General features: G+C 41.1%; 1 protein-coding gene across 1 annotated transcript in view; it reads right to left on the reverse strand.

The window, feature by feature from the left end:
• The window catches only part of SORCS3 (sortilin related VPS10 domain containing receptor 3), a 288,897-nt gene that overhangs the window by 48,444 nt on the left and 214,344 nt on the right, over window positions 1-26,109 (reverse strand). Inside the window, exons 8-14 of the mRNA XM_027738740.2 lie at window positions 21,703-21,792; window positions 19,124-19,303; window positions 17,206-17,352; window positions 16,629-16,731; window positions 12,675-12,751; window positions 12,475-12,566; window positions 8,294-8,401 (exon numbers count right to left, since the gene is read on the reverse strand). Of these exons, the coding sequence (XP_027594541.1) occupies window positions 8,294-8,401; window positions 12,475-12,566; window positions 12,675-12,751; window positions 16,629-16,731; window positions 17,206-17,352; window positions 19,124-19,303; window positions 21,703-21,792 (797 nt within the window). The remainder of the gene's footprint in view (window positions 1-8,293; window positions 8,402-12,474; window positions 12,567-12,674; window positions 12,752-16,628; window positions 16,732-17,205; window positions 17,353-19,123; window positions 19,304-21,702; window positions 21,793-26,109) is intronic.

Raw genomic sequence — 26,109 nt, forward strand, 5'->3', positions numbered from 1 at the left:
GCGAAGCAGGGTGACGAGCTTTGCCTGGGTATCAAAGAAGAAGGCTCAGAAGAGGGAAGAGGGAACATCTAGAGAGCTGCTTTCCCAATGATTAAAAAGCTGTTAGAGTGAACTCTGCAGCCAACCCAGCACTGAGCCTTCAAGCTCCCAGAGAAGCTGGTGTGCTGTACCACCCTTTGCCCTGCGGAGGATCAGGGCCAGGTTGAGCTGGAAAGGAGCTAAGGCCATATGGTTTCTCAGTGTCCTGAGGGTTGATGAGATGAGGGTACCAGAATAACTCATGTCTTGCTCTAAGAGGAAGGTGAAAGAGTCTGAGGAGTGTATCTGTACACAGCATCCTGCCCCTTTCTGTGCACCCCACACCAGGCCTGAGTGCTTCACACAGCCCAGCCTGCCTGTTGGCAGGACAGCACAGGACCAAGATCCATCTGTCCTTACTTAGCAGCACAAGAAACCAAGCACAGTAGCCTCTATAGAGAATATTTGGATTGTGTTGCCATCAGGTAAATCTTGTCTTGTTAGTAAGGGAAAAGAAATCATGTATCAGCCTGCTGCTCATTCTGGTTCCTTCTATAAGGGCCTTTCTTTTTTTAATTCACTTCAGTGAATACCAGTCTCCAGTCAACACACCTTTCTCTAGTCCTCCTCCCTGCAAATGTTTACCTCACCATACACTTTTTCTGAGCATAACAGACATGACTCAGTATCTCCTTCCCCCTAAGGAGTGGTAGATGTCTGCACCTAGGACTCAGAAGACCCACAGTAATTCTAAGCTCTCCCCATGACTGGCTCCTGAGTGATTGACCATGGCATGTCCCTTGTTCTCTCTCAATTCTCCTACCAGCACAATACAACTAACAACTTCTTTAGCATAATATTTGATCTACTGTCCATATACAGCACTTGACTCCAGTGACAGTAATGCTTTCCCCAGAAAGCCAAAGACAGACAACATGTGTCACGAGCCCAGTGCCCTATCTTCATGTGTTAGGGCTTCTGCCAGGAATCTTCTGAGTACATGGTGCAACTGCTGGGAACAGATCTTGGGTCACAGACATACTTTTCCTAAAGCCAAATAAATCACACGACGCTGTCTGAGCAAGATTACTCTAAGTAGATGTTCTCATCACCTGATTTGTCGACTCAGGTGCCACAGAAAGACCTCAGCTCATACTGCAAGTATTAACAGCACAATCAATATTGTGCCTCTGTGGACAGTTTAGGTGAATTCATGCAGTGATCCAAAGGCTAACAAATAGACTAGTCCTTTGGCAGAGAGGGGGATGGGAGGAGGAAGTGACACTGATTAATCTGTGATCATTAATAATGTTTTTAAGTCTTGCAAATGAAGATAATGATATGGGTAATCAACTGTCCTACTCTAGGGTATAAACTGATCATCTGCTGGGATAAGATGGGAATTCCTATAACGCACATTTTCTTGTCCATTGTAAAGTCACTTGATGGCATTAGCAGATTGATCATTTTCTTGCAAAGTCCAAGCTATTCATTAGTTCCAGAAGGTTTTGAAATTAGATCAGATGATACAGGAATGCAGCTCACTAAAGCAAAGGCCAATATCCAATCCATCATTTTGGTTTCCTCAGTTAATAATTGTATTTGGAATTTTTGTTCTCAGATCAAGTTCCAAATTCTACTTTTCTTTCTGTGTGCAGTCATTATTTTCACAGATCCATTTTAATGTCATAGATTCTATTCTGAAGAGTCCTTATGTATGTTTATGCACTGCAGTCTGCACAGCCCCATGAGTCAGGACAGTGAAATGAAGTCACAAGGACACATCAGAACCTTGCAGGAAAATCTATAGCCAATAACAGTGCCAGTTGCACCACAAACAGATATTGCAATTAACAGAAAAAGAAAGGAAAACTGAAATGCAAGATGAAACCACAACAGGGACAATTAAAACTTACCAGTTCTTTTACTATCTAATGGTACCTATGCAATTTGGATAAACCAGGCTTTGAAATCTGCCCTCCAATCTTTTAAAAATCCTGCAGTTTTGCTAGGCCTGAGAGTATGCACAGGCTGGCTGGTCAGCCTTGCTTCCCAGAAGAAGTGAACAAGGATGAAGTTCAGAATCCTCCAGCACAACAGCCTCCATGCATGATCTTGTATCTCATTTTCTGCACTGGAAGCTGCAAGTTGGATTTAGCTTTCTACAGAACTCTAGTGAAATCTTTCCTCCAGGTTCCCTCTTCACCAAATTTCTGTTGGGCTGAGCAGCAGCAGCAGAAGTTGCAGAAGATTTGTCCTTTTTACAGGCAGTTTCTTTCTCTCTTTCTCAAGTAGAATGAAGAGAAGAGACTAGCTTGATGGAAGGAAAGTTTGAAAACATCTGCTGGGCCACAGGAATTGAGGAACACTGTGATTCTCTTCTCCGTGTACATTGCACAAGAACCTCAATTCCTCCTAGGAAAAACAATCTCGTGGTGTTCTGCCATCTACTCACATCTTATTTGTTGTGCCTGTTAGCAGGAGTGCAGGGTGGAGGGCAAAGTTTGGCCCTCTGGAGAGAAAGTCAGGTCCTCTGACCACATCCCAGCAAAAGCACTATTTTCTGGTTTCACCTGAACTTTTCTCAGCACAACCACTCAGAGGTGGCAGACCTATGACTCCCTACCCCTAAGCAAAGGGGCAGAATGTTTCAAGGACAGTGTGTCACCTTGTAATTTTCTTTCCCATATCAGCTTTTAAAAGTGACAGGAAGACTTGAGCAGAAGGGAGAGGATGTTGCCTTGCTTGAAGAGCAAAGATCATAATCAGCTTATCAGAAAGCGACAGGAAAATGACTGTTGGCTCCCAAGTCATTCTGAACTCAGTGGGAGCTTGGACCTGGGAGTTGTTGCCCCTTTCTCACACTCCCTCTGCTGAATCTCTGCTGAGTGTGAATCAGAATCTGTCCATGTTGCCTTCCTACCTGTACCCACTTTGCTGGTGTCTTCTAGAAGTCATTCTGTTCTTCAGAATAAGAGTTAGCTCCTGGAACTTCTGGCCACAGGATAATGTGACTGCTCAAGTTTTTATTTAGGGGTGAAAAAACATCAAAAATAAAAAAAAAAAAACTCATGAATGTCTTAGAAATACAAAGAATGTCATGTTTGGACAAGAAAGCCACTTATTTGTAAATCCCTGTAAATGTGAGATGTGTATAAGGTAATCATATTTTTAGGTTTTTGTTAATATATATTTCTAGCATCCTCTACTTGCCACTGTTGGAACATGGGACTAAGATAGAGGGATCTCTGGTCTGACTCAGTATGGCCTGTGCTTTTAATACTTTCTCTCTCACCTCAAACCTCCCCTGGCATCCATCTCACCTTTTCCAACATTTCTCAATTACTTATTCATTCTACCTCACTCTTCTGCCAGCCAATGATGGATTGCCAGTTATTTTATGGGTCTCCTGGAAAAAACTGCTCCCACTCCATCTCTGGTAAGGCTGCATGGCCACGTAAACAAAAAGGTGTTAGAAAGGACCAGGACTCGTAACCTATTCATTTACAACCAGGAACATTTTCTAACACACATAGCCAAGGGCAGAAGTCAGAGCAATGTTGACAGATGACTTTCAGCTCACTGAAAATGTTAATGCTCAGTTATGCATGCAGAGATATATATGGATCATTAAGTATACATACGTAGAAATACATACATATTTATATACATACATGTGGCTGTGTCTACATAAATATATGTCTACCAGTACAAACTTAATGATCCCCATCTATAAATGAGTTTCTGCACACATACACACATAATGAGTTTACTAAAGTGATGCAGGGCTGTCAAGCAAAAATGTTATTTCTCTCATTGTAGGTTTGGAGATATGCCTAGCACAGGAGATGAAGTGGCAGGGGTAATAATTATGAGTCAGAGCTGGAACAACATAAAGCCCTTCTCTGGACCCACAAAAATATCTTGTCTCTGATTTAAATGGTACAAACTAGCAACTCTCCCAAGCAAATGCTGCTTCTGTTTGGATATATCATAATCAACTAGAAAGGGAATACAGTGTGATTCCTTTCCCCTGGTGAGCATCAGGCAAGTCACATGCTGTGCCTATGGCTTGTCAACACAGAGATGCTAGATCTGACCCAGCAGAACATGACATCATTAAAAGATATACTGCTCGCCAGTGAGGGCTACAGGACAGAACTTAAAAAAATGTAGATTTCAAGAAGACTACTACATTATGTCTTCTAAGAACATGTCTAACTCGTCACCCTTATGCATTGGAGTTATTTTCCTAAAGGACTTAGTGTTTTCTACAGGTGCTTTCCCCACACCTGCACCAAATGCTGCAATGTGCTTTGGTACACAGCTCTGCACTAAAGGAGCTGAAATGACCATCTTGTCAGACGAGATAAGTGCCAAAACAACAGCAAAAGGAACTTCAGAAGTGGATGATCAGCTAGGAATGGAGGAAAGAGACTGGATTCACCTTGGTTAGGCAGTAGTTCCAGGGCAGACCAGCTCACACAATCTCATGGTACTTTCCCATGTATCACATTCTTAACAGAGTTCACTCAGCTTGTAAGGAAATAATTAATTTGTGCACTGTTATAGCCATACCAAGTAACAAAATCATAGAATAATTTAGGTTGGAACAGACCTCTTTAAGATATCTTGTCCCACTTCCCACTAAAAGCAGCTCCCAATTCAAAGTATGCTGAGATATTCAAAATCATGTAAAGCCCCTACATGCAAATTTACAGATTTTACCTTACTGGAAAGTTCTTTAGGACTGTCTTAGGGCATGTATACATAGCCCAAAGCGCAGAAGATCCAAAAAACATAGGATATTCATACAATAGAGACAGATACTGCAAATGCTCACATAACAGCCATGAAGTGGTATGAAATTCTGTGCTAAAATGATTGCTGTTTCCTACAGCCCAGAGAGCCCTTCACAGTATGCAGCAATGAAGGTTGGGAAAGTCATTCTACTGATATATTGATTTTAATAAGATAGTATTATGATAATATTGTTAATAATGCAATATGTTAGTAATAGTTGGAGTATAATGACTATTTAATACACATTCCCCTCAGAATATTATTTTTTGGAAGTAGTTGAACACAGAAAATTTTGATGCAAATCTATGGAAAAAATTTTCCCTAACAGGAATCAGCCAAGACTCCTAAGCGAAATATTTTGCATTTTTGAGGATGAAAGACAAATCTTTAAAATCCACTCTTTAAAAGCCACTAACCTACCCAGTCTAGCAGTACACAAATATGCCCACAGTCTTGGTCTCTCTGCCTCAGCCGTGCTTCTAGTCTAAGCACTCCCACTGACCCCATGATCAGCTGGGGGATGCTAATCCCAAACCATTGTGCTCCTCTCATCCTGAAACTTTTTGAAATCTTTGGGATTTCTATGCACAAAGACAAATTTCATGTCCCTCCAACCCACCATGTCTTATCTTGGATGGCCAGTAGCAACAGAAAGGCATCGATTTCTTCTCAGCCAAAGTTTCCACAAGCTCAGCATGATCCTACACTGCCCTTATAGATGCATTCACTAGAGTTCTCTTTGTGAGAAATACCTAAGTGATTTGCATACAAATGGTTTGCATACAGGCTTTACAAATGGGCCCTTTCCTCCTCAGTTCCCTAATGCTGTGGATAGGAATTTCTCTAAATATTTATTGCAAGTGTCATGAAATTTCTTTGTATAGCTTTTACAGACTATTAAGAATAGTTTTAAAAACTGCTAATGATGACAGTAATAATAAAAACAATAACAATAACAATAGCACTGGCAATAATAATAATATGCCTGCAAAGATTTAAAAAAGTCAGTTCTCAACAAAGCTAATACACAGTATTCAGGAAGATAACTCACTGCATTTTTCACCAGAAGACTACAGAGATATGAAAAAACAATAAACTTAGATTTTTAATGCATCTTTCATCTCAAAAGAAAACTGCATTGATTTACAAAGTAAATGGGCTAAATCTGCAGCTAGTTGCAACTGAATAGCCCCACTGATTTGAATGAAGGTGCTGATGTGCAGATTTATGTGATCTTGGATCTGTCTCTCTACACATGTGTGCATGTGTCTGTATGTGTGTGTGGTTAGCAAGTGACACACACTGCTCACTGCATAAAGGATTTCACAGAAAAGCACTACATTACCAACACAGAAAATGACACATTATCATTGCATAGAGTGCTCAGAATTGCAGGTTCTAATCTTTAGCTGGGAGCTGGCATATATTTCCCCAACAGGATGCTCACAGCAGTCTTGTGAAAAGGCTCACAGGTATATCATATGCTGTTGTGTTTTGCTCTTGCAAATATAGGGGTAATGTTTGCAGATAGTAAGGCAGTAGATGCACAGATATATTCTTTCACACAAATAAGTACTCTGATTTTATGAAGAAAAAGCCAAAGCCGAGACATCATTTTGGAATAAAGGAAAAGCTGTCAATGCTACTGGAATTGATACCACCTATACTCTGATAAAATCTCAATAGGTGTCTGTGACAGACACAGAGGCTGCCTTGTTCTGCCTCAGCACTGTTTGGGAATAAAGCATAGGAGTGCTCCAGCTTTGCTTTATATAAAGGCATAAAGGATAACCATAATTATTTAGCTTGGCCTTCCAAAGACACTTTATCACAGGAGATCCAGGAGTTGGCTATGCCTTCCTGAGCCCTTCAAGACTACAGCACCAAAACATTTCTTCTGTCATGGCATAGACGGCAAAGAAGTCAGTTCAAACAACCCTTTGTTAGAAGAGTAAAAGAGGATTTTCCCCCAGCCCATTTCTTGCAGTTAAGATGAGCTTAACTTGAAATACAGACTTCTCCTCAACACAGTCACTTCTGTTCGTGTAAAGCTGATGTAGATATGGTTTTTGAAAGGCATAACAACACAAATCATGCAACAGAGTTGGAATAAATTCAAATCAGTAGCAGAAATGTCCAAGACACACAACAATTACCCTGTCCAAACTTCCTCAGAAACTGAAGACAAGCACACCCAGCAGTCTACTCTCAGTTTATCACTACCTGTGACACCAGCAATGAGATCCACCCACACATTTCTGCCATATAAGTAGGCAAATGGACTGAAGCCTAGAAGAAAATAAACTTGGCCTGAATCTCTTTTCTCTTGCAAGTAGTGAAAATCTGCAAGAAGTGCAGGTGCAGAAAAGCAGGAAAAGCAAACTGACTGCAAGGTGAAATTTACAGTCTCTCTGCTGTCCCTGAACTGGAGTGATGCAACACTGCCTGATGTGATTAACCCAAGGCACTCCTTCATGCCACTGTAGATAAGCTTCACAGCCATGCCTCAGACTAAGGCATCTTAGCCACCTTGCTTTCTAATTCTTTTCAGAAAGCTGTTTCAGCCAGCTCAGAGAAAACACAAGTAAGAAGGCATTTCTCCAAGCAAGGAAGGCAGTCCATCTACTCCTTGCTTTATTCAGAGTCCCAGAACAGATTGCTCTGATCTGCTTTGTGCAAGAGGTCAGATGACTCCTTGAAGATGCCTTAGAACTTAAAAATTTCCCTCTCTCCCCTGGCTGTTAAACTCAGATCCTGGCCTGTTCTCGGGCCAACATTACTCCACCAGGTTCACCAGCCTTACCCAGCACTTTAGCACTCTTGGGAGGAGGAAGGTCCAAGCACCTTCACTGCCAGCCCAGGCTCTTCCTTTCATGGTATGGGTGAACCATGGCATACTACATCCCAGATCAGGATGAGAACACTTTTACCTTGAGGTAAAACCAGATGCACAATGTAGATAGCAAGCAGTGAGGTTTGGGGATATTCACACCCAGCAGCAATCTCAAAAGACAGTCACGCTGCACAACTGAAGCAAGCACAGAAGTGACATTAGATGCAACCATACAGATCTCTGACTTATGAAGAGCACTGATTCCCTGGGCCATCAGATCCAAGGAATACAATCTCAGCAGTAATTATGAGAAAGGACACCACTCCCCAGAGAAGTAGATTTACCTACTGTCCTATGTGAACTCCAAAGCTACAGCTTGAGACAACCTCTCCCTGTTATACCCCCTATCACTACTGGAAAGAGTTTGATTTCATCGCCTATTTGCCACATAAAGCATGGACATGTAAACCAGGTCTGTGACCACCACAAAATCCCACAAAACACCACCATGCCTTCATGCAACACTACATGTGTAGCTACACAATGCTGCACTGCACATCATGAGGCTTACTATGCACTTGGGGATCTCCATGCACCCCCTCTGTCATTACAATTTGAAATAGGAGCTGCTATACTTACGTCATTATCTGGGTCTCTATGCCAGGGTCTACAAGTGATCCATCCACAAAAAGTGGTGTTGATGTGAAACTGTATTTACTCCAGGATCTTCCCTCATCAAAACTCATCCTGGGATAGAAGCAGACAACATTTATACACATAAAAACACTTACTCTAGAGCAACTGCATCAATTAAATATTGGCTAAGATCTGCAAGCCCCAGCAGCTAGATTTATAGACAAGCACCAATCTTTGCCATTTCCCAGCCCACTAAATTCATGCTCTTAAAGTACTTTGAAAGATCAAAGCTTTAGAAAGCATAAACACTGGCAATAAGGACATGGATATACTTGATGCAGCTGTACATCAGACCTCAAGGGATCAAGAGGCATTGCCAAGACCTGTTTCTGGATCTGGAATAGCACCTGGCATGAAGCAACACTCAGAGCATAAGCAGCCCTGGCCTGAATGCATGAAAATTGCTATCACTGCCACAGGACATTTTGACCCATCCATGGATCAGTGCCACATGGCATTAGCTACCAGTTCTCTAGCCCTATTAATACTTGTTTTCATGTCCTTTCAGAGGTGGTCTCTGTTTTACAGAGAGGTGGCCTCAGTCCATCCATGTCCCCACTGAGCTGCCCAGTGTCCAGGGCTGGGGCTGCCCCTGGCTGCTGGGCTCCTGGCTGGGCTGATGGAATGGGGCCTGGCTGCCAGATCCTGTCCTGCTTCCCCAGGGACTCGGTGGGCTCCTGGCTTTGCAGCCCTCTGAGAGCTGCCAGCCCTCACTTTCCCCTGACAGCCTGTGACCACAGCAGTGCAGGAAACAGCCAGAGGAGGGTGTACACACCCAACTGCTACTGCAGCAGGAAAGACAGGCATCCTGTCAGCACCCAGCTCCCAGACCTGCTGACCATGGACACTTCTGAAAGCAACCAAGGTGTTCTCTGCTCCCAGACTCTCCACACAATTGTTCCTGCACAATTTCTGCCCAGAATTTCAGCTCCAAATTATATAAGCAAAATAAGAACAAACAGAGAAGCACAAAGGCTTATTGGCTATAATATTATCTGATCCTTTCCAAGCACAGCTGTTTCAGAGTTCTCTGTAATTCTGTGAGGTACCTGGGCTGTGAAGGCTGAGAGATTACTTTCAACGGACATTACCAAAGACATACAGCACAAATTTCTTCTTTGAATAGCAGCAAACACTTCTTATTTTAAAGTCAGCATAAAAGAAAATTTGCCCAAATTGGCAGGGGTGGGGCTGGGGATGCTGAATGTGTGCATTCACATGTGCATCTGCATCTGAATGCAAGGGAAAGTCTTAATGGGAACTGAATCCTCCCCACTCCAAGTACTTAGGACACTATCTGAAATGCCACCAAAGGATCAGGAGGCCACTGTAGTGTGTATTACAAACCAGGGGTTACACCAACCTCAGATCTCTGGTATGGAAAGCCAAGGCTGACAGTTCCCATTCCCTAACTCTGCTTCTCATATCATGGAGAAAGACACCTTCACCTGGCCTACAATGCACATGTGCCAGAATAGGAAGTTGTCTTTAGACTAAAGACAGAAAGCTGGGAGTACAACAGCATACAAAAAGATTATCTGCCCTAAATCTATTTATTTAAATGTATGTATCTTCCCATACACCTGTGCATTTGTATGCGTTCTGCTTGCATGCTTATCTCTCTAAATAGCATTTCAATTTCTGGGGAACAGCATGCTTCATTAGCTTAGCTAAAGTTCTCTCAGCTTTTCAATTATCCACCCCTCTCTTCTCCAGGATGAAACTTATTGTACAATGTCTCAGCCTGAGAACTAATAGATTTACATGTACCCTTTAATCTATTCCACTCCTGCCCATAAAACAGGTGCCTACTGAGGCAATATGAAGTAAATTCCAAAGCCCCTAAGGGTACAATTTTGGAGGAAACCTGTTGGAGCTTATTGATAACAGATCTAAATCACTACTTGTTTAATAGAGTGGGTGGGACACTCATAGTACTGCACATGCCATTGCATGAGACTTACTGTAAAGGTAGAACATCTGAAACAAACCTCTGCAAAGCAAATAAAGGTGAACTGAGCTCTCAGCTCCTATGGAAGTCTTTCCCAATGTCTAAGTACAGGCACTTGTATGTAATGTGCTTTTTATGTCCAAAGAGCCTTCACAATTAAAGACACAATTAAAATAGTTACACCTGACTTGAATAATACAGTAATAAATGGTTAATATATGACTTGCAGCTTTTTCAGTAAGTGGCTCACCTTTCACTCTTCTGGAGCTCAGCTTTCCGCAGTCTGATGTAACTACTGCTGGTGACATCTACTCTTGGCTAATACACACTTCTCCTGCCTTGACTCATACTTGGTTTAGTCTAAAGATTTTGACATGGTCCTGATGTCCTCTTTCCTGAGGGCATTTTAGTTATGAGAACTGAGTTACCTTTCAGAGGCTTATGTTTCTAGTCACACGCCAACACCCTCCAACAACTGACTGGAGTCTGTAGCTCATCACTGAGTCTGCCCTGTTACTACTTTCCTTCATATGTCCAGTTATGGAGGTTGTTATGTTATGGAGGCCAGTTATGTGCTGGCCTAGACTAACCCCTGGCCCTGACTCATTTACAGCCATGTATATTAAGTTATCACTGCAACAAGTTTGTTTGTTATAAAACAACCAACCCGTTTCCTGAACATTAGAAAGCAAGACAAAAATTGCAAGCCTCATTTTGCATATAATGAAGTCTTGTAATTCCACATGGAGGCACAAACCTCTTGAAGAACACTTGGTTCCCCTATCCTAGAAAAATAACAAAGCCTTCAGAATATGAGCCATACATCCTGTGCTTAACAATCCACTACCACACCAAGACTAAAGCAGTCATTTCTTTAGCTCAGATGGTAAAGAAATGTGCTCAAATGCAACATATTCAAACTTTTATAGAAATCTATGATGCAGTTATCCCAGAGTTATCTGTCAGGTCAGAAATATAAAGACCAGAATATTTTTATATTGAAAATATAGTCACTAATGTTCTTAAAGTACATCTCTGGAATGCTAGCTTTTGATGAATAAAGACGGCTTGTCTTGAGGTGTCCAGCTTTGGAATGACTGCGATTTCACTGAAGGAGTTTGTACAATAATGGCTCAGGTAGAGGAGACCTTAGCTCCTCATCCCTGCTGCCAAACACCATTGCTTTCTTCTTCTATTTGACTGAAGACCACGTTTCCTGTTCTGCCTGAAATGCGTGTGATGGACACGTGCTTAGCACTATCAAGCTAGAGACAAGTCAATACTGCAGTCAGGAACACAAATTTTGTCTCAGAAAGTTATTTCTATCTATTAGGAACACAAATCTTGCCTCTGAAAGCTATTTCTAACTAATTAATTTCTACAAAACATTAGAAACTGGGTAGGTCAGTCCATTAGAGTTGTATATTAGATGTGTTTTAGACATGCCCCTCTTTCAGCCAAGACTAGAGACTGAAGGTGATGCTAACACACCCACTTTCTGTTAACAGTGTTAGTTCTGAATTTCTGAATGCCTCTCTCCAATGTTTCACTAGTGAAGGAGCCAGAGGGGCAAGAGCTAAGGAGAGGATAATTTTGGGTGGTATCTTTAGGGCTTAGAGTGTTATAATTCATTTACAGCAAAACAGCGTCTTCCGCTGAGAAATCATTTTGCCCTATTTCACCTCCAATTCCATTCTGTTGCCAACAATGTATCTCTGGAAACTGATAGTTGAATACCAGAGAAAACAGAGATGTTTGGAACATATCTCTGTTGTCCTTATCTACACCTAGTGCCCTCTCCTCTCTCCCTTTATCTGTCTTACCAGCTATTGTTAAATTCTGTAAACAAAGAGCAGAAATGAGACACATCCTCTCAGAAAAACCTGATGCACAAAGGATGACAGTATGTATGTGCTGTAGGAAAGAAACCCCGCCTGGAGGCTCATAGTACATTACCAGTGCAAAGACTAATTCACGTATGTATGTGATTATGTATAGACACATTATATTTATAAAATGGTACGATAATCATTGTATTAATCAACAAAACCAAACTGATGGTAATAATGACTTAATTTGCTCATTGTAGAGACTCTAGTAGATGTTGACCAGGTGATGCCATATCTGTCAGGTTATCTCCATCAGGAAACCTCAAAGTAATAAGTTTTCTTACCACATGTGCCGAATGGGCACCGATGTGTGTTTCATGGCCACTAGTGCCCCTCCCCAGTCCAGAAACCATACATTGTATTCCTCCTCGAAGATCTGCAAACAAATTAGGTACTGCATGAGTGCTCCCCTCCACTGGGAGGAGAAGAGTCAGAAGAAGAACAGCAAAAGCCTCCATGCTTTCCTTTGCTCTGCAAAACATACCTGTCTCCAGGAATTGCCACCATCAGAAGAGATGAACACGCCAGCATCAGTGTAGGAAAGCTCAGAGCCAATATTGCCTGAAACACAAGTGTCAGACATTCTTGTATGGATGAACACAGAACTGCATGATATGAAAATAACTTGGCCTGACCGCTGCTTTTTTGCTGTTCTTGATTCTATTCTCATCAAAAACCATCACCATGGTTAGGTGGCAACATTCGTTTACAAGAGCTGTGACATTTCAAAATTGACAGCGGGAGAAACCATATTATCAGCTTATCTTCCAAACAAATAACATTGCCCATAATTGCCAGGCACTAAAGCCAGGCTTACTGTAGGCAAGGACCTACATACCCAAAAATCTGTGTATGAAACCCCATGCCTATTTCATACAAATCACCAGAACAGCAGCAGAATAAATAGTGGCCACTGTCCCCGGCTACCAGATATTTCACTCCATACACATTTTTCTCTGAACTTCCAGTCTTTGTGCTCTGGCTGGTGAATTGCATCTCTGTGATCTGCCAGTCTTCATCAAGGGCAAGGTAATTACCTCTCTGTCTCTGCTTTTGTGTAGAGGAGAGCGCCCAAGGGGAAGTTCCTCATACAGCTGAGTTTAAAGGTGAAACCCAGACTCTGCTGAAGCCTACGATTATGGGGCTAGAAAGTCTACTCATGATTCTGTCAAAATGCTCAAACACATAACTGATCTCAGAACCTGCAGTCAAATAAACAAAGTTTCTTACTTGGTCTATGAATGGTTTGCAATTGATGGAAACTATGGCGTAATGAAGTGTAAGTTCCACTTGTAGAAAATCTTGTTTAAGTATGAACCATACCCAGGGGCAGAAATGGTTCAGAGAATTAAGTTGGGTCAAATGACTTTGTAGCACAGACGTAGAGACCAGGTTGAACAGCATTCTAGACAACACTGACTGTTCTCATTGACCTAAACCAAATTGTGAGTTTAAACTTACCAGTTACTTGATACAGTTCTCAGTATTAATCTAGTAATTTCCATTATTATGGAAACCATTTTGCTGGCAGCCTTACAGGGTGAACTACTCTGCCTCACCATACATTTGGGAACAGATATCCCATACTGAACACACAGGCTCACTGAACAATGCAGGTCTGCTCTAAACAATTTTTTTCTCACTTCCCTACTTTCCAAAGCACCCAGTGGTTCAGGGAAAAGGTACCAGTCACTCAGGGACTATTTTGTTGTTTTTTGATTTTGTTTTTTTTCTGCTGGACAGCCAGTAGTACCTTCAGTCAGTCCTAGGTGGGATTCTGGTGGTATGAACATCTGCTCCAGAGGAAGCAGGCAGCTGTAACACTGACATGCTCCATCAGAAAGCCTCCCAATTATAAAGGACCACTGCCACCATATTGTGATCAAACACACGTCTTCTTTATTCAAAGCCCTTTACTCAATGAGCCACTCTCATAACTTCCAAATGAGACTGTTTTTAAAGCAGATGTAAGTTCCACAGAAGGAAGGAAGAACTAATATTTTTTCTCCAAAAATAGCAAAGGGAGATGTGGCATTCCTGACATATCTCTAACATCAACAAGAGTATAATAAAAACACACTAGTGAAAATGTTAATTAAATTTCTGGCATTTCATGCTGGAAAATGAGAAATTAAAACCCATCTGTGGGTTGATGGTCTTCTTTCATCATCATCATGGAATCCAACTAGCCACAGTGTTGTGCCAGTGCTGTTTCAAAAAGTTTCTGACTCTGGGAGGCAGCACAACTCAAAAATCAGTGCTCAGGATGTAGGAAATGTCACATTGTCCATCTACCTAATTTTATTCCTTGACACCAGCAAGAGTGACCAACTGCTTTAGATGAGGTTACAAGGAAAACCTGATGTGGGCAACCATACAGAAGGTCATTTTATAGGGACATCCAGGTTCATGAGAATAAATCTGTGTTAGTTTCAAAGTCTTTTTTACCCAGTATCTTATCATGAGTTGAAGTCCTCAAGAATTAGAAACTGATTTAAAGTGCAGAAGTGTAACTTTTGTATCATCATATTTTAAATACTGAAATAGAAACCCCAATTTTCAAACAGCAATTTTCAGACTGGAGGAAGAAAAGGTTTTGTTGCTATCACTTCTTTCTGTCTTTCTGTTCAAACCTGTTCCAATATTTTCTTCATTCTCTCCATCTAGTTTCTTTCAGCCTACATGGATTCAACCCCCACAAAACATAACTAACGCTCAAGCAAGTCAAGAGGATTTAACAGCTGTACAATTAGATACTAAAACATAATTCTTTCATTTGCAAGAATCTAACCTCTGTCCTATACCAAGAGCCCAAATCTCCAGTCATTGCTGGAAATGTGCCACTGTAAATCAAGACACAGAGGCTTTGAGCAGCCAACGCCCGTGAGAATAAATTGCAAAGTTAACCTTGAACACATTCACCAATTTGGTGAGACGTTCCTGTTGGGAAACTGGCTAGTGGAAACAGATATGCATATTCCCTATAGGTTAAGCCTTTTAATGTACAAAGCAGTAAGGCAGAAATTGTATTCTGCCTCCTAAAGATTAATTGTTAGACTTGGAAAACATTCATCTCATGCACTGGCAGCTTGAAAAGAACCTAATTTACCAACAATTTAGATTAACACCTAGAATCTCACTGTCCTGCTGTCTCTATTTTCTTCCTAAAAGGTTAAAAAAAAAGCCTCTGCAATTACAACATCATGAGTAGGGCTTGTTCCTAAGCATCCATCTAGCAAGTGCAACCTGCCAGGAGTGATGACTCCACTTGGCTAAGCATAGGGAAATCTGGAGGTTTAAACCAAATTATCTCACTCCATTTGGCCTGGATCAGTGAACTGGAAATCACATGGTGTCTCCCTTGTTGAGATATAAATGTCATGAAGGGAACCTGTCTCTCAGGTTCTGTCTTAGTCTGGCAGACACATGGAAGCACAGAAGGACAAGAGAATGAAAATGGTTGGAAGAAATAGTGTAAATTCATACAGGCAATATGCTAACATGACACACTTGCAAGCCACTTCTAGGCTGAATAGGACAAAGGAGATAAACTGAGCCTTAGAAAGAACAGTTAAGCTATTTGGACATATTTGAGCATATGTAGGATCCTCTCTCTGAAAAGACAGAATAGCCTACATGATTCAGAGGCCAGCTTTCAGTAGCACCAGCCATTCAGAAAACACTTTTTTGGCCCAGCAGCTCTCACAGAGCTGCAGCCGTCCTGAGTGTGGCTGGTAGCCCCATCCATACTGATTAGGCTACATGCCGTGAGCAAACAGGACCTGGGATGGTTGTCAGGTTAATTACAGTGGGTCAGTCATTGCCACCATGAAGCATTGTAACAGGTTGCCATTAAAACATCATAACCTGCCAAAGCACAATTTTGCAGAACAACCCACAATAACAGTGGCCCATGCAGTGCTGCTGAAGTGCTGCTGGTCTTGGAGCAACACAGGGTTTAAAGTAGGTACCATGCACAAGGAAGATACACATGAAGCCCAGGTTTCACCTGACAGACTTTGTGACAACTCTGTGCTTGCTGCTCAAAAGGTGGAATGTGTTGATACCTCCTAGGAGTGTAGCCCTAGGCACTATTCCTATTCATGGCAGCTCCAGCAAACAGGTAGACACATACATCAGTGGTTGTAATGTTAAGTGAGAGGACTAAGTAATGCCAGTTGGTAATGGTCCCCTGAAGGTGTGGGCTTAGACCTGCATATGGGTTATTGTAGAGCAATAAACACCTGGCAGGCATTGCCTTTTTTGAACTCGTGGCCATAGGACTTCTTCTAGCCCATAACCAATGGGAGATAAAGTGAATTAGCTCAGAACTTGCTAAAACAGAGCTGAAAGCTTTTGCACCAACAGGGAACATCTCATATACTCTCAAGTTCCCAGTGAGGTATGAGTGAGTGGTGAAAAGCACTTCTGCTCTTACCTGTGGCCACCAGCAGCCCAGGAGCTGTTTCTTTGCTGGAAATGCTTCCTGATGTATATGGATTCTCTGAGAGCTGCAGACGCAAGTGCAATGAGCAAAAGGGCTGTTGATAGAAAACAAACAAAAGGCAGAAGCTTTAATATGCAACAAGTTAAATGTCAGAGGAACCCTGGGTGACTACACACAGATGCTTTGATCCTTCTGAAAATGACCCCTCTGCTCTTAGCACTGTTAAAAACAGAAGCATATGTTCATTTGCAGGATAGACACCATAAAAGTAGATGAGAACAAGAGAATCAGGAACTCTGCAGTACAAGCAAGCATGTCTGCACTAGTTTTTACCAACAGCCTGATCTAGAGCGCTTTTCCCCCAAACTTTCTTATTCTGACTTGAGTTCCATTAAAAACGTCAAGGAAGATGGTCAGAATTTTTACTTAAAAGTTATGAAGCTATAGATAAAGAAATCTATTTAATTCATTACCACCTAGCAAATCAAGAGAGTTTTGTTAATTTAGTGACTTAAATAAGCAGCTCTGCAAAAAGTCAGTTGTGCTCAAAAAAAGATCTGTCACTCACCAGCTGGCAAAGTACAGGATCCCCTCTTAGATCAGTGTCCGGTGCCTGCAGCAAACGCCAATCTCTGCCCTTGTTGTAGGTAATGAAAGTCTTGATTTGGTCATCTATCTTCCTGTTAGCCAGGAATATGCCTTTGATCCCTGCTACCTAGGAAAAACGGAGTGAGATGAAAAAATACATCGGAAGAACAGGCTAAAAGCAATGTCCATCTGAGCACTCCCAGGAGTGGAAGGTCTCTGAAAAAGCTATGAAGCCATCTCAATCCAGCCTTAGAAGACTGTGAATGGCATTAAAATACATCTTGATGATGGCTGCAAACTGAAAGGCCTCATGTGGTCTCTCTCTCGGGAAGAAAAGGACAAGGATGCTCACAGAGCAATTCCCTGGGAAACAGCCCACTTTAGGATTTCCTTGAGTGGATGGGCTGATGATGGACTTGAAGGTACAGCATGTCACAGGTGAGCTCTGTGAGCTTCAGGATGGGGTCTGCCCCACTCCCTCCGTAGACTGCCGACACATGGGAGACAGCAGATCACATCAGAAGCAATGTGGGATCTTTGCATGTAAAAGAAAAAAAAATCAACACAAAAGATGGAAATCCTGAATATGCGGAAACACCGATGTTTTGCAAACTTGAATTCTTCACTTTCCTTCCACTCCCAAATTCTGACAAAATCAACTGAGTTTCAAATGTTTTGATTTTTGTCAGCAGAACCCAGTACAGCAAAATATGGTCCTGTCAAAACATTCCCAAGAAGATTTCATGTTGAGTCTGCTCTCAGTTGCACAGCTGTGAAAGTGAGACAGGAAGAAGGAACTTGCTGCAAAAATGCAACTTCCTGGCAAGAGCCAGGATGCAAATCCTTCTACTCTAAAGCCCCCAGAGTGATACTACTTTTTAAATGACCCTGTGAAAATCTCTATTGGTATTTAGCAGTAAAAAGTCTATGATAAACCACTGGGGAATACAGAGTTTGCCCAGGAATTGGAAACAATGCATATTTATATTAGCTGATTCATCACAGTAAAGAAACATAAATTTTCATAGCCAGGAAAATATATTTAACTAGGTGAAAATAAAATATAAACCCTGTTCTTCATACTGATACATGTGTTATTTGTGAGTTTTCCCTCATTGACTTAAACTACCTGGATTTTTACAAACAGGTTGTTAAATGAGCATCATTCTGGTTGAAATAAATGTGTTGTCTTAACTTCTACAGGTAGCTGAAAAACATTTCTCCATGTAATAGCAGAAGTCAGCCTGAAACCATTACTATTAGTATTACTTCTTAGTTGTTTGCTGCTGGCAAAGCACTGAGCCCTGAATTTCAGCAGATCTTCCATCCAACAAGCAATGACACACCAAAACCGGAATGCTCTGAAGAAACCAGGAACTGGAACAACTGCTCTGAATGGACTGCTGTTGGCCAAGGCTGACAGGTCTGGCAGAAGAATGAAAATGGAAGATAATTTGGGGTAGAAGTTATCCATCTGTCTTCTTTGGGCAAATGGCACCTACAAACTTTTGCTTATAGTTCACAAACTGTTCAGTGCTCAGAAAGGTGGAATCCAGATTCCCTGCCTGCAAGCAGGTGTCTCTAGATATCCAAGGGGGAAAAACAGTATTTTGAGTCCTTTTATAGACATCCACATTACTATGAGAAGGATAATGGTTTTCCCTTTTGGAAATGACACATAGCTAATCAGTCATTGACTTGAAAGCAACTGGTTGTTGCACCTATAGCAGAATGCACAGCATCCATTCCCACATGAGTGAACACAGCATCAAATCCAGTAAATGCCTCGGGGCTGATCCCAAAAAAAAATGAAGATCCTGGGAGGTTGGTAAGAGATTTACACTTGCTTGAACTATCAAGCAGTTGCTGTTCTTTGCAGGGTGACCTTTACTACATACCTCATAAAGGTCAATGACGATATTCCCCTCCAGCCCTCGACTGCTTTTCACATTTTCCAGGGCCAGGGTGAAGTAGACCCCTCGAGTGTCCGAGATATACAGGTTATATGTGTCATTCTGGTTCCACTCTTGAACAGCTGCAAAGACCTGATTCTCATCTGTGCTGATAATGTGCATGTCCTGTTAAAAGAAGACAAAAGGCCTGTTACTGAGGATCTCGGAATTTCTTTGCCCTTCGGGACATGTAGTAATTACCATGAATTATGAAAGAATAGAGATGGAGCATGAATTATAGGTATGTTAAACAACTTTCTGTTAGAGCAAGCCAATAAATTACCACCATTGTGACTTTTCTGCATTTCATTTTTTTAATGATCACCAGCTGGGCAAAAGGTTTTTGCTTTCTTCATTTTTGGTAGCTTCAAGGAATTTCATCCAGTTTCATTTTTTATTTATAAATTTGAAAGCCAGTTTTATCACTCCTGGAAGATTCACAGCCTTGGAGTCCTAATAGTCACTAAGCATGGTGTAGCACCAGGCTAAAAGCAGTGATAATTTCCATTCACATGCTGAACTGACAGGCTTGTGCTTCCAACTGGTAAAGGGATAGTTTAAAAAAATCTGGGAGTTCATATTTATTTGGAGGTGAGGTATAGGGATCAGTTTGAGCTACTGCTGATAGGGATTTTTAATAACACACATTCCTATTGAGAGTTTATCTGAGATCAATTATCCCACTATATATAGACTATCAAATAATCCACCCACTAACCTTTGTTGGATTTTTGCTGCTGACCAAGATATAGAAAGTCCAGCAAGGGTTTCTCCATTTAGTTTTAATATCAAAAAAATTTTACAGTGCATTTTCTCAGTATTATTTTAAAACAGGTTCATGGAAATTATTTCCACAGTCTTGATGAGTATTGAAGGACTTCATCCTTACTGCTATTGTTGAACAAACTAACTCAGGTTCGGCTAGGAGCAAAATGACTATGGATATATGAGACACCATTTATCTATTTGTATCTATTTAAACTTTCCCCAGGGTGCCAGGAGGCCTTGATTAATTCCTTGCACTGTTTCTGCATCAAGAAACCATAATCCTGGAAGTCTCCCAAAGGGTGAAGTGACCTAATTTTGGGGAAGAATATCTGAGGGAAGATCAGTTCAATATCCTCAAGTTAAGAGGCAACTTAGTCTTTTGTGTGAGGGACCTAGATGAAAAGTTGGGATTGATTACATGGGGCTATTTCTAATAGACCTAACATAGCCTATCACCATGGGATGGGGGAAAAACCATTTGAGGGCTTAATTCTATCCCAGCGAGTACAATCAGTGGGAGATTTCCCATTTCCTTCAATGAAGGAAAACTAAATCAGGAAGTTTGTTCTTGCCCAGCAGCTATAATTCCTTAAAGATTAAGCAGGCATCCAACGTATTCCAACAGTGTGAAAATAAAGCAAAATGCCCAATACTTCAATCTGTTTTGACCACTTGCAGTGGGAATACTGCATTACCCTAGTGCCAGCCTCACATACGTACAACTCCAACAGAGTTCATTAATCTACAGTTGACAGGATAGTTATTACTGTACAGCAAAAATATTCTAGTGACTAAGGGCAGAATAAACAAGTCTCCTTTACATGGCTACAAGACTTTTCATGACTAGCTTAAAAGTACTTCATTTTTAAATTACAAAAATATCCCTGATTTTATACTATGTACTAATTCTAAACCAGGGCCACCAAAAAATCTGTTTTATAACAGGCCAACCTGCGACAACATCAGTCAATAAAGCAGGACAATCAAAGGGCATTCATTCCCTCTACGCATTTGACTTTTTAATGAGGGACAGCTTTCAAGGTCAGTCCATAAGGTGGGACTATAAATAATGTTTCCAAAGATTGGTGTGTAGTCAGACAGTCTGAATCCCACACCACCACCATGAAATAACAAACAAAAGAAAATGCATCTGTGCCATGCAGGTGTCAATACACTGTGGACTGTGATCAACTCAAGTGGAACTGAGTTGAGATCTAACATTGGGAATCTGAGATGCAACTTTCTCACAACTTTTCAAGTACAAGTTAAAGCAAATATGCCATATCTGCTGGACTGCAGATATCCCACAGACAATAAGAAGGGCAGATCCATCCATAAGGCAAATCTAGTCACCTATCTTACAGCTACCCCACCAAAATTTTCACTTGTGGAAGAAAGGGGACAGCCCTTACTGCTGATTATCAGCCCTCCGTGAGAGTAGCCTCAAGAGCCATTACGAGACTCCAAAGTGTAGCAGTGGTCTCAGCTGCCCATTAGTTTACCCAGAAACTTGTATTCAGCCTAGGCACTGGAAAGGTTGGTCCCTTCTGCTCTACACAGTCCCACAAAATGACTATACTATGGCATTTGAGTATAATTTCATGGACATATTCTCCTTGTTGAGACTTATTTGATATGGATAGAAAGCCAAGGGTAGTTGTGGTTAAAATGCAGGACTCAGCACTTCGCTTTATTGAACCTCCTATATTTGGCCCCCCAAAATATTACATATCTGTGTTCATTAAGCGTGGACTTACCTTAGGAAGAGAGTATTTGGGCAATTTAATCTGTGCAAAAGGCTCCCGTCTGTATGACACGTAGTAAGTTGCTCTTCCGCCAGTTGTCACCTGTGGAAACACCAGAGAAAGTAAGTGATGACTATTCTGAGACACTCTGTGCTGTCACCTCTAAGATCATTTGACAACCTTTCTTTCAGATATCTTTTCTATGACATGTGAAGCTGTCCCTAAGGGGACAGCTGCATAGCTCCAAAGAAATCCCAAATTTGAGAGGGTTGGAGGTTATTTATTTAAGCTGTGCTATTGAACTTTCCATTTTGTCTCTCATGATTCAATTCTGGTGTGATTTTAACATCTCAGGAAAAAAGGGAATAGTGGATATAAAGTTCAAGGTCCTGAATGGGAGGAAGAGGATCATCTGGTTCCATCACATGGTTCCAACTCAACTACCTCGGGCAAGAAGTTTAAAGTCTCTGTGCTTCTGTTCCTCTCCTGTAAGTAGGAGATAATCCCTCTTTTCTCTGCTGTTTCTCAGCCTTGTCTACACTGTAAGTCCCTTGAGGCCAGGATTGTCTTCCAACAACCTTTTATAGTGACTAACAGAAGAGATCCACACCAGCACCATTTAATGCTAACAGTAAATGTGCTCTTGGAAAGCTGGAGCTAAACTCTTAGATGCCCTTTGTCACTATAAAACTGGTTTCTCTGAAGTCATACTGTCTCTGAAAGAGGATATGGGGGGGAACTGATAGACATCCAAATCTGCAGATTTATGGATCGAATGAATTGTATAGGCTACACATAAATGCCATGTAACAATGAGACATAGCTCTGATAATTTGTAAAATATGGGATTTCAAACCTGTCACTAGTCACTTTTGCTGTAGGTGTTCATTCCAGCACCATTTCAGGCCTGGCTACAACAAGGCTTACATCAGTGAATTTCCTATATTCTGCTGTTTTGGCAGTCTTGCAGGTCTTAAGATAAAAAAATGCACAAAGCACTTCTCTATTATATGGAATGTCATTTGTTGGCTTCTTAAGTTTCCAATAAAGCTAACAGAAAGGTCCTAGATTCTCTCCTAGATATACCTCCTTTATCTGACAGTGATATTTCAGAATGAGCTTACATAGAATATTGCTACAGCATCTATTGTATTCTCAGCAATGATATAACCTCTAGATAGTGGCTTTCTTCCCTAGAGAAGCTGTCATTCGAAGGACACGATATTACTGGTCATGAAATTTGATATCTAATCAACTCAAAATAATGTTTCTTCATTGAGAGTTTGAAGAACTGTAAAGAAAGAAAAGTTTAGAAATAGGACTGCCTTCTACACTAAGACTTCCCCTTTTGATTTTTTCCCATTTTCACTTGTAATGTTATCATAACTGCATTTAGCCCTCCCAAGGCAAAAAACCAACCACTATTATACCACGCACCACATAAGAAGGCCATAAGAATGACCCATATCACAGCAAACAAACTCTATACAGATAACATGTAGCTAAAGCCAAGGGTAAACACAAACATGAAAATCTAAAGTGATATGCTTACAGATCCAAAACAAGCCAGTGGCAGAAACAAGGAGAGAACAAGAGTCACTTCATGAGAGGGTCTCACTTCATGTGAAGTGCACTGTGGACTGGCACAGTAGCTAGCATTTCAGGGTCCTGCACTCCAGCTGTGAGGATCACAGACTCATGGAATGCTTAGGGTTGGAAGGGACCTTACAGATCATCTAGTTCCAACCCCCCTGCCATGGACAGGGACACCTTCCACCGGACCACTTGTACAGTGTTCAAGGGCACATGGTGTGATTCCTGGGGAGGTCCTGCACAGGGCCAGGAGCTGGACTTACATGATCCGTGTGGGTCCCTTCCAGTTCTGGATATTGTATGGTTCTATGTAAGCCCCATCCAACTTGCCCTAGAACACTTGAAGGGATGGAGCATCCACAACTTCTATGGGCAACCTGTTCCAGTGCTTCTCCACCCTCATAGTAAAGAATTTCCTCCTTATGTCTAATCTAAACCTACACTCTTTCAGCTTAAAGCCATCCCCCCTTGCCCTATCAATACATGCCCTTGTAAAAGTCCCTCTCCAGCTCTCTTGTAGCCCCCTTTAGGTACTGGAAGGTGTCCTAAGGTCTCCCCAGTGCCTTTTCTTCTCCAGGCTGAAAAGGTTGAAATAACACTGTTGAGTGTTATTTCTGAAGGATGTGTTTCACATCTAGTACTACCACATCAAAATAAATGTTCACAGGAGAGAACAGACTATGCAGTTGACTCACGCTGAGTCCAACTCAAAGGCAAAAATTCATGTTTGAAGTAATTTTACCTCTCTCAGCTCTGGAAGCATTGCTCAAAGGATCCCACACTTCTAGGTCATATTATCTAAATTAACACAGGGAATATTTAAACATCCCTCTTTTGTTATTTCTAACCTCCAGTGGAAAATCCAAATTTTCAAATGATATAACGTTGTCACATGAACTCATTTTACACCACTCGTGATTTCAGCATCACATCATTATTTGTAATGGAGTCCAGATAGGACTGAACATGTCCAGTGACTACTTGGTAAGGACCCTGAGTTCAATATCCACCTCTTCTGGTGGGCTGAGACATGGTCTTCAACTTGTATTTAACATGCAGACATGAATATTTACATACTTTGTAAATGCTGTGATGACAATTAAAATTGGGAACAGTCCAACAATCTTCCAGTTAATCCAATGAACATAAAGTGGCAAAAATATCAAGGGGTAATCAAATTCCCCTTTCTGTGCCAAAACAGGATCCACTACAAGTCTGCCACACTTAAAAGGTTTTACACAGGTTTTTTTGGCTTTATCCCACTGCAAATTGGTACCTGGAGGTTTTTTGTTTGGATGTATTGCTTGTTTTTCTGATTTTTAATGCAGAAAGGCAGGATTAAAACAATGTTCAAGTTCACTGTGCATTAGTTAACTCCCTTTCAGCCCTCTACCTGGACTAGGTCACCTTGACAACGGTTTAGAAATAAAAATCTTTGTGGTCTGTGGTCTTTCTGAGCCAGTTAATATGAAGCCACCCACAATTCTTCTGGCAGGAATTGTGTGAAGCTTTTCCCAGCCAGGATCTCATCTTTGCATGATTGACATGCACGGTTATAACAGTTCCAAAAAAATGATCAAGCCTTCAATAAAGTTTTGGCAAGCACTGTGGTAGAGAATGAATTTTGGAAGGCCCAGCTTAATTTATTTTTATGAACTTTTTCTTTTCCTATGAGCAAACTCTCCAACACTGTAAATCCCAGAGATTATGGTACTGTTTTGCCCTCCAATGCCTCCTTTCAGTTCACATTTGATGAATGTCACCCAATTATTTGCTGTGAGCTCATCTGTCATGCTCAGTACAGAATTAGCTGGGTTTGTCTTTTTCCTCCTCCGTTGCTAATGACCAGATCATTAATCTGTTTTTCTGGATTTCTACTTTATGTGTTTAATTGGGCTTATGGCCAGTGGAAATGATTCCTGTGGACAAATGTTTGTTATTAAACACATCTGTCTTTCCTAACCTGCGTTCTTTCTTCCTGGGTCCAGTCATGATCTACTAATTTTCTTTAATACTTTCACATTTTGTATCAAGACAAAAATCTCATTTAACTTATATCAGCTGACACTGAAGAACGGAAACATGAAAAATTTCTCTTTAAAAGCCCTGAAAGTTTCAGTATGTCAGCTCATTCCCTCTCCTGACCTGTGATGAGACAGAGCACATGAAACACAGAAAAAACACAGTATGTTCACAAGACTGCAGAGAATTATAAAAAAAAATTCATGGAATATATTGATCTCCATAATTTCTGTGACATATCTAGAAACACACTAAGCCATTTCTCATGTTAATGATTGAATATGATACTTTAAGGGCATGTTTTGTTTCCTTCTTTTTTTTTTTTTTCTGAGATTGAACTTAATCTTAAGCAAAAAACACATGTCAGGTAAAAGAGTTTGGAAAGCAAGTATAGTGAGTTAAGAGGTCCCAGGATGTAATGACGCCTGGATGATGCCAGGAAGTGTAAACCACAGTATACCAGGCTTCCTTCTCATCTTCCTGGCTAGCTGATGCTGGGACTTATAAATTCCAGTGTCAGGCAGGTATTGATGTAACAAACATGGAACTACTAAATCTTAGAAATGGCCCTGGGCTAAGCCAGACCCCATCTACCTTCTGCTGATGAAAGAACTTCCAGAAAAGTGAATGGAAAGCTCATAGAATCAAATTTTATAGTTCTTCTTTATATTAAGTAGTTGATAGACTATACTTGATATTATTTTCAGTGAACACTTCACTTGTTTTCTGAGGTGAATTCCTCTGCTTGTAGAGTTCCCTCCCTTCCAGTTAGATAAAATGAATTGGTAGAAGTCAAAGGCTGAG

The sequence above is a fragment of the Pipra filicauda genome, unplaced genomic scaffold (assembly GCF_003945595.2).
Source record: "Pipra filicauda isolate LSUMZ 115617 unplaced genomic scaffold, ASM394559v2 scaffold85_size2586006_pilon, whole genome shotgun sequence".
NCBI lineage: Eukaryota > Metazoa > Chordata > Aves > Passeriformes > Pipridae > Pipra > Pipra filicauda.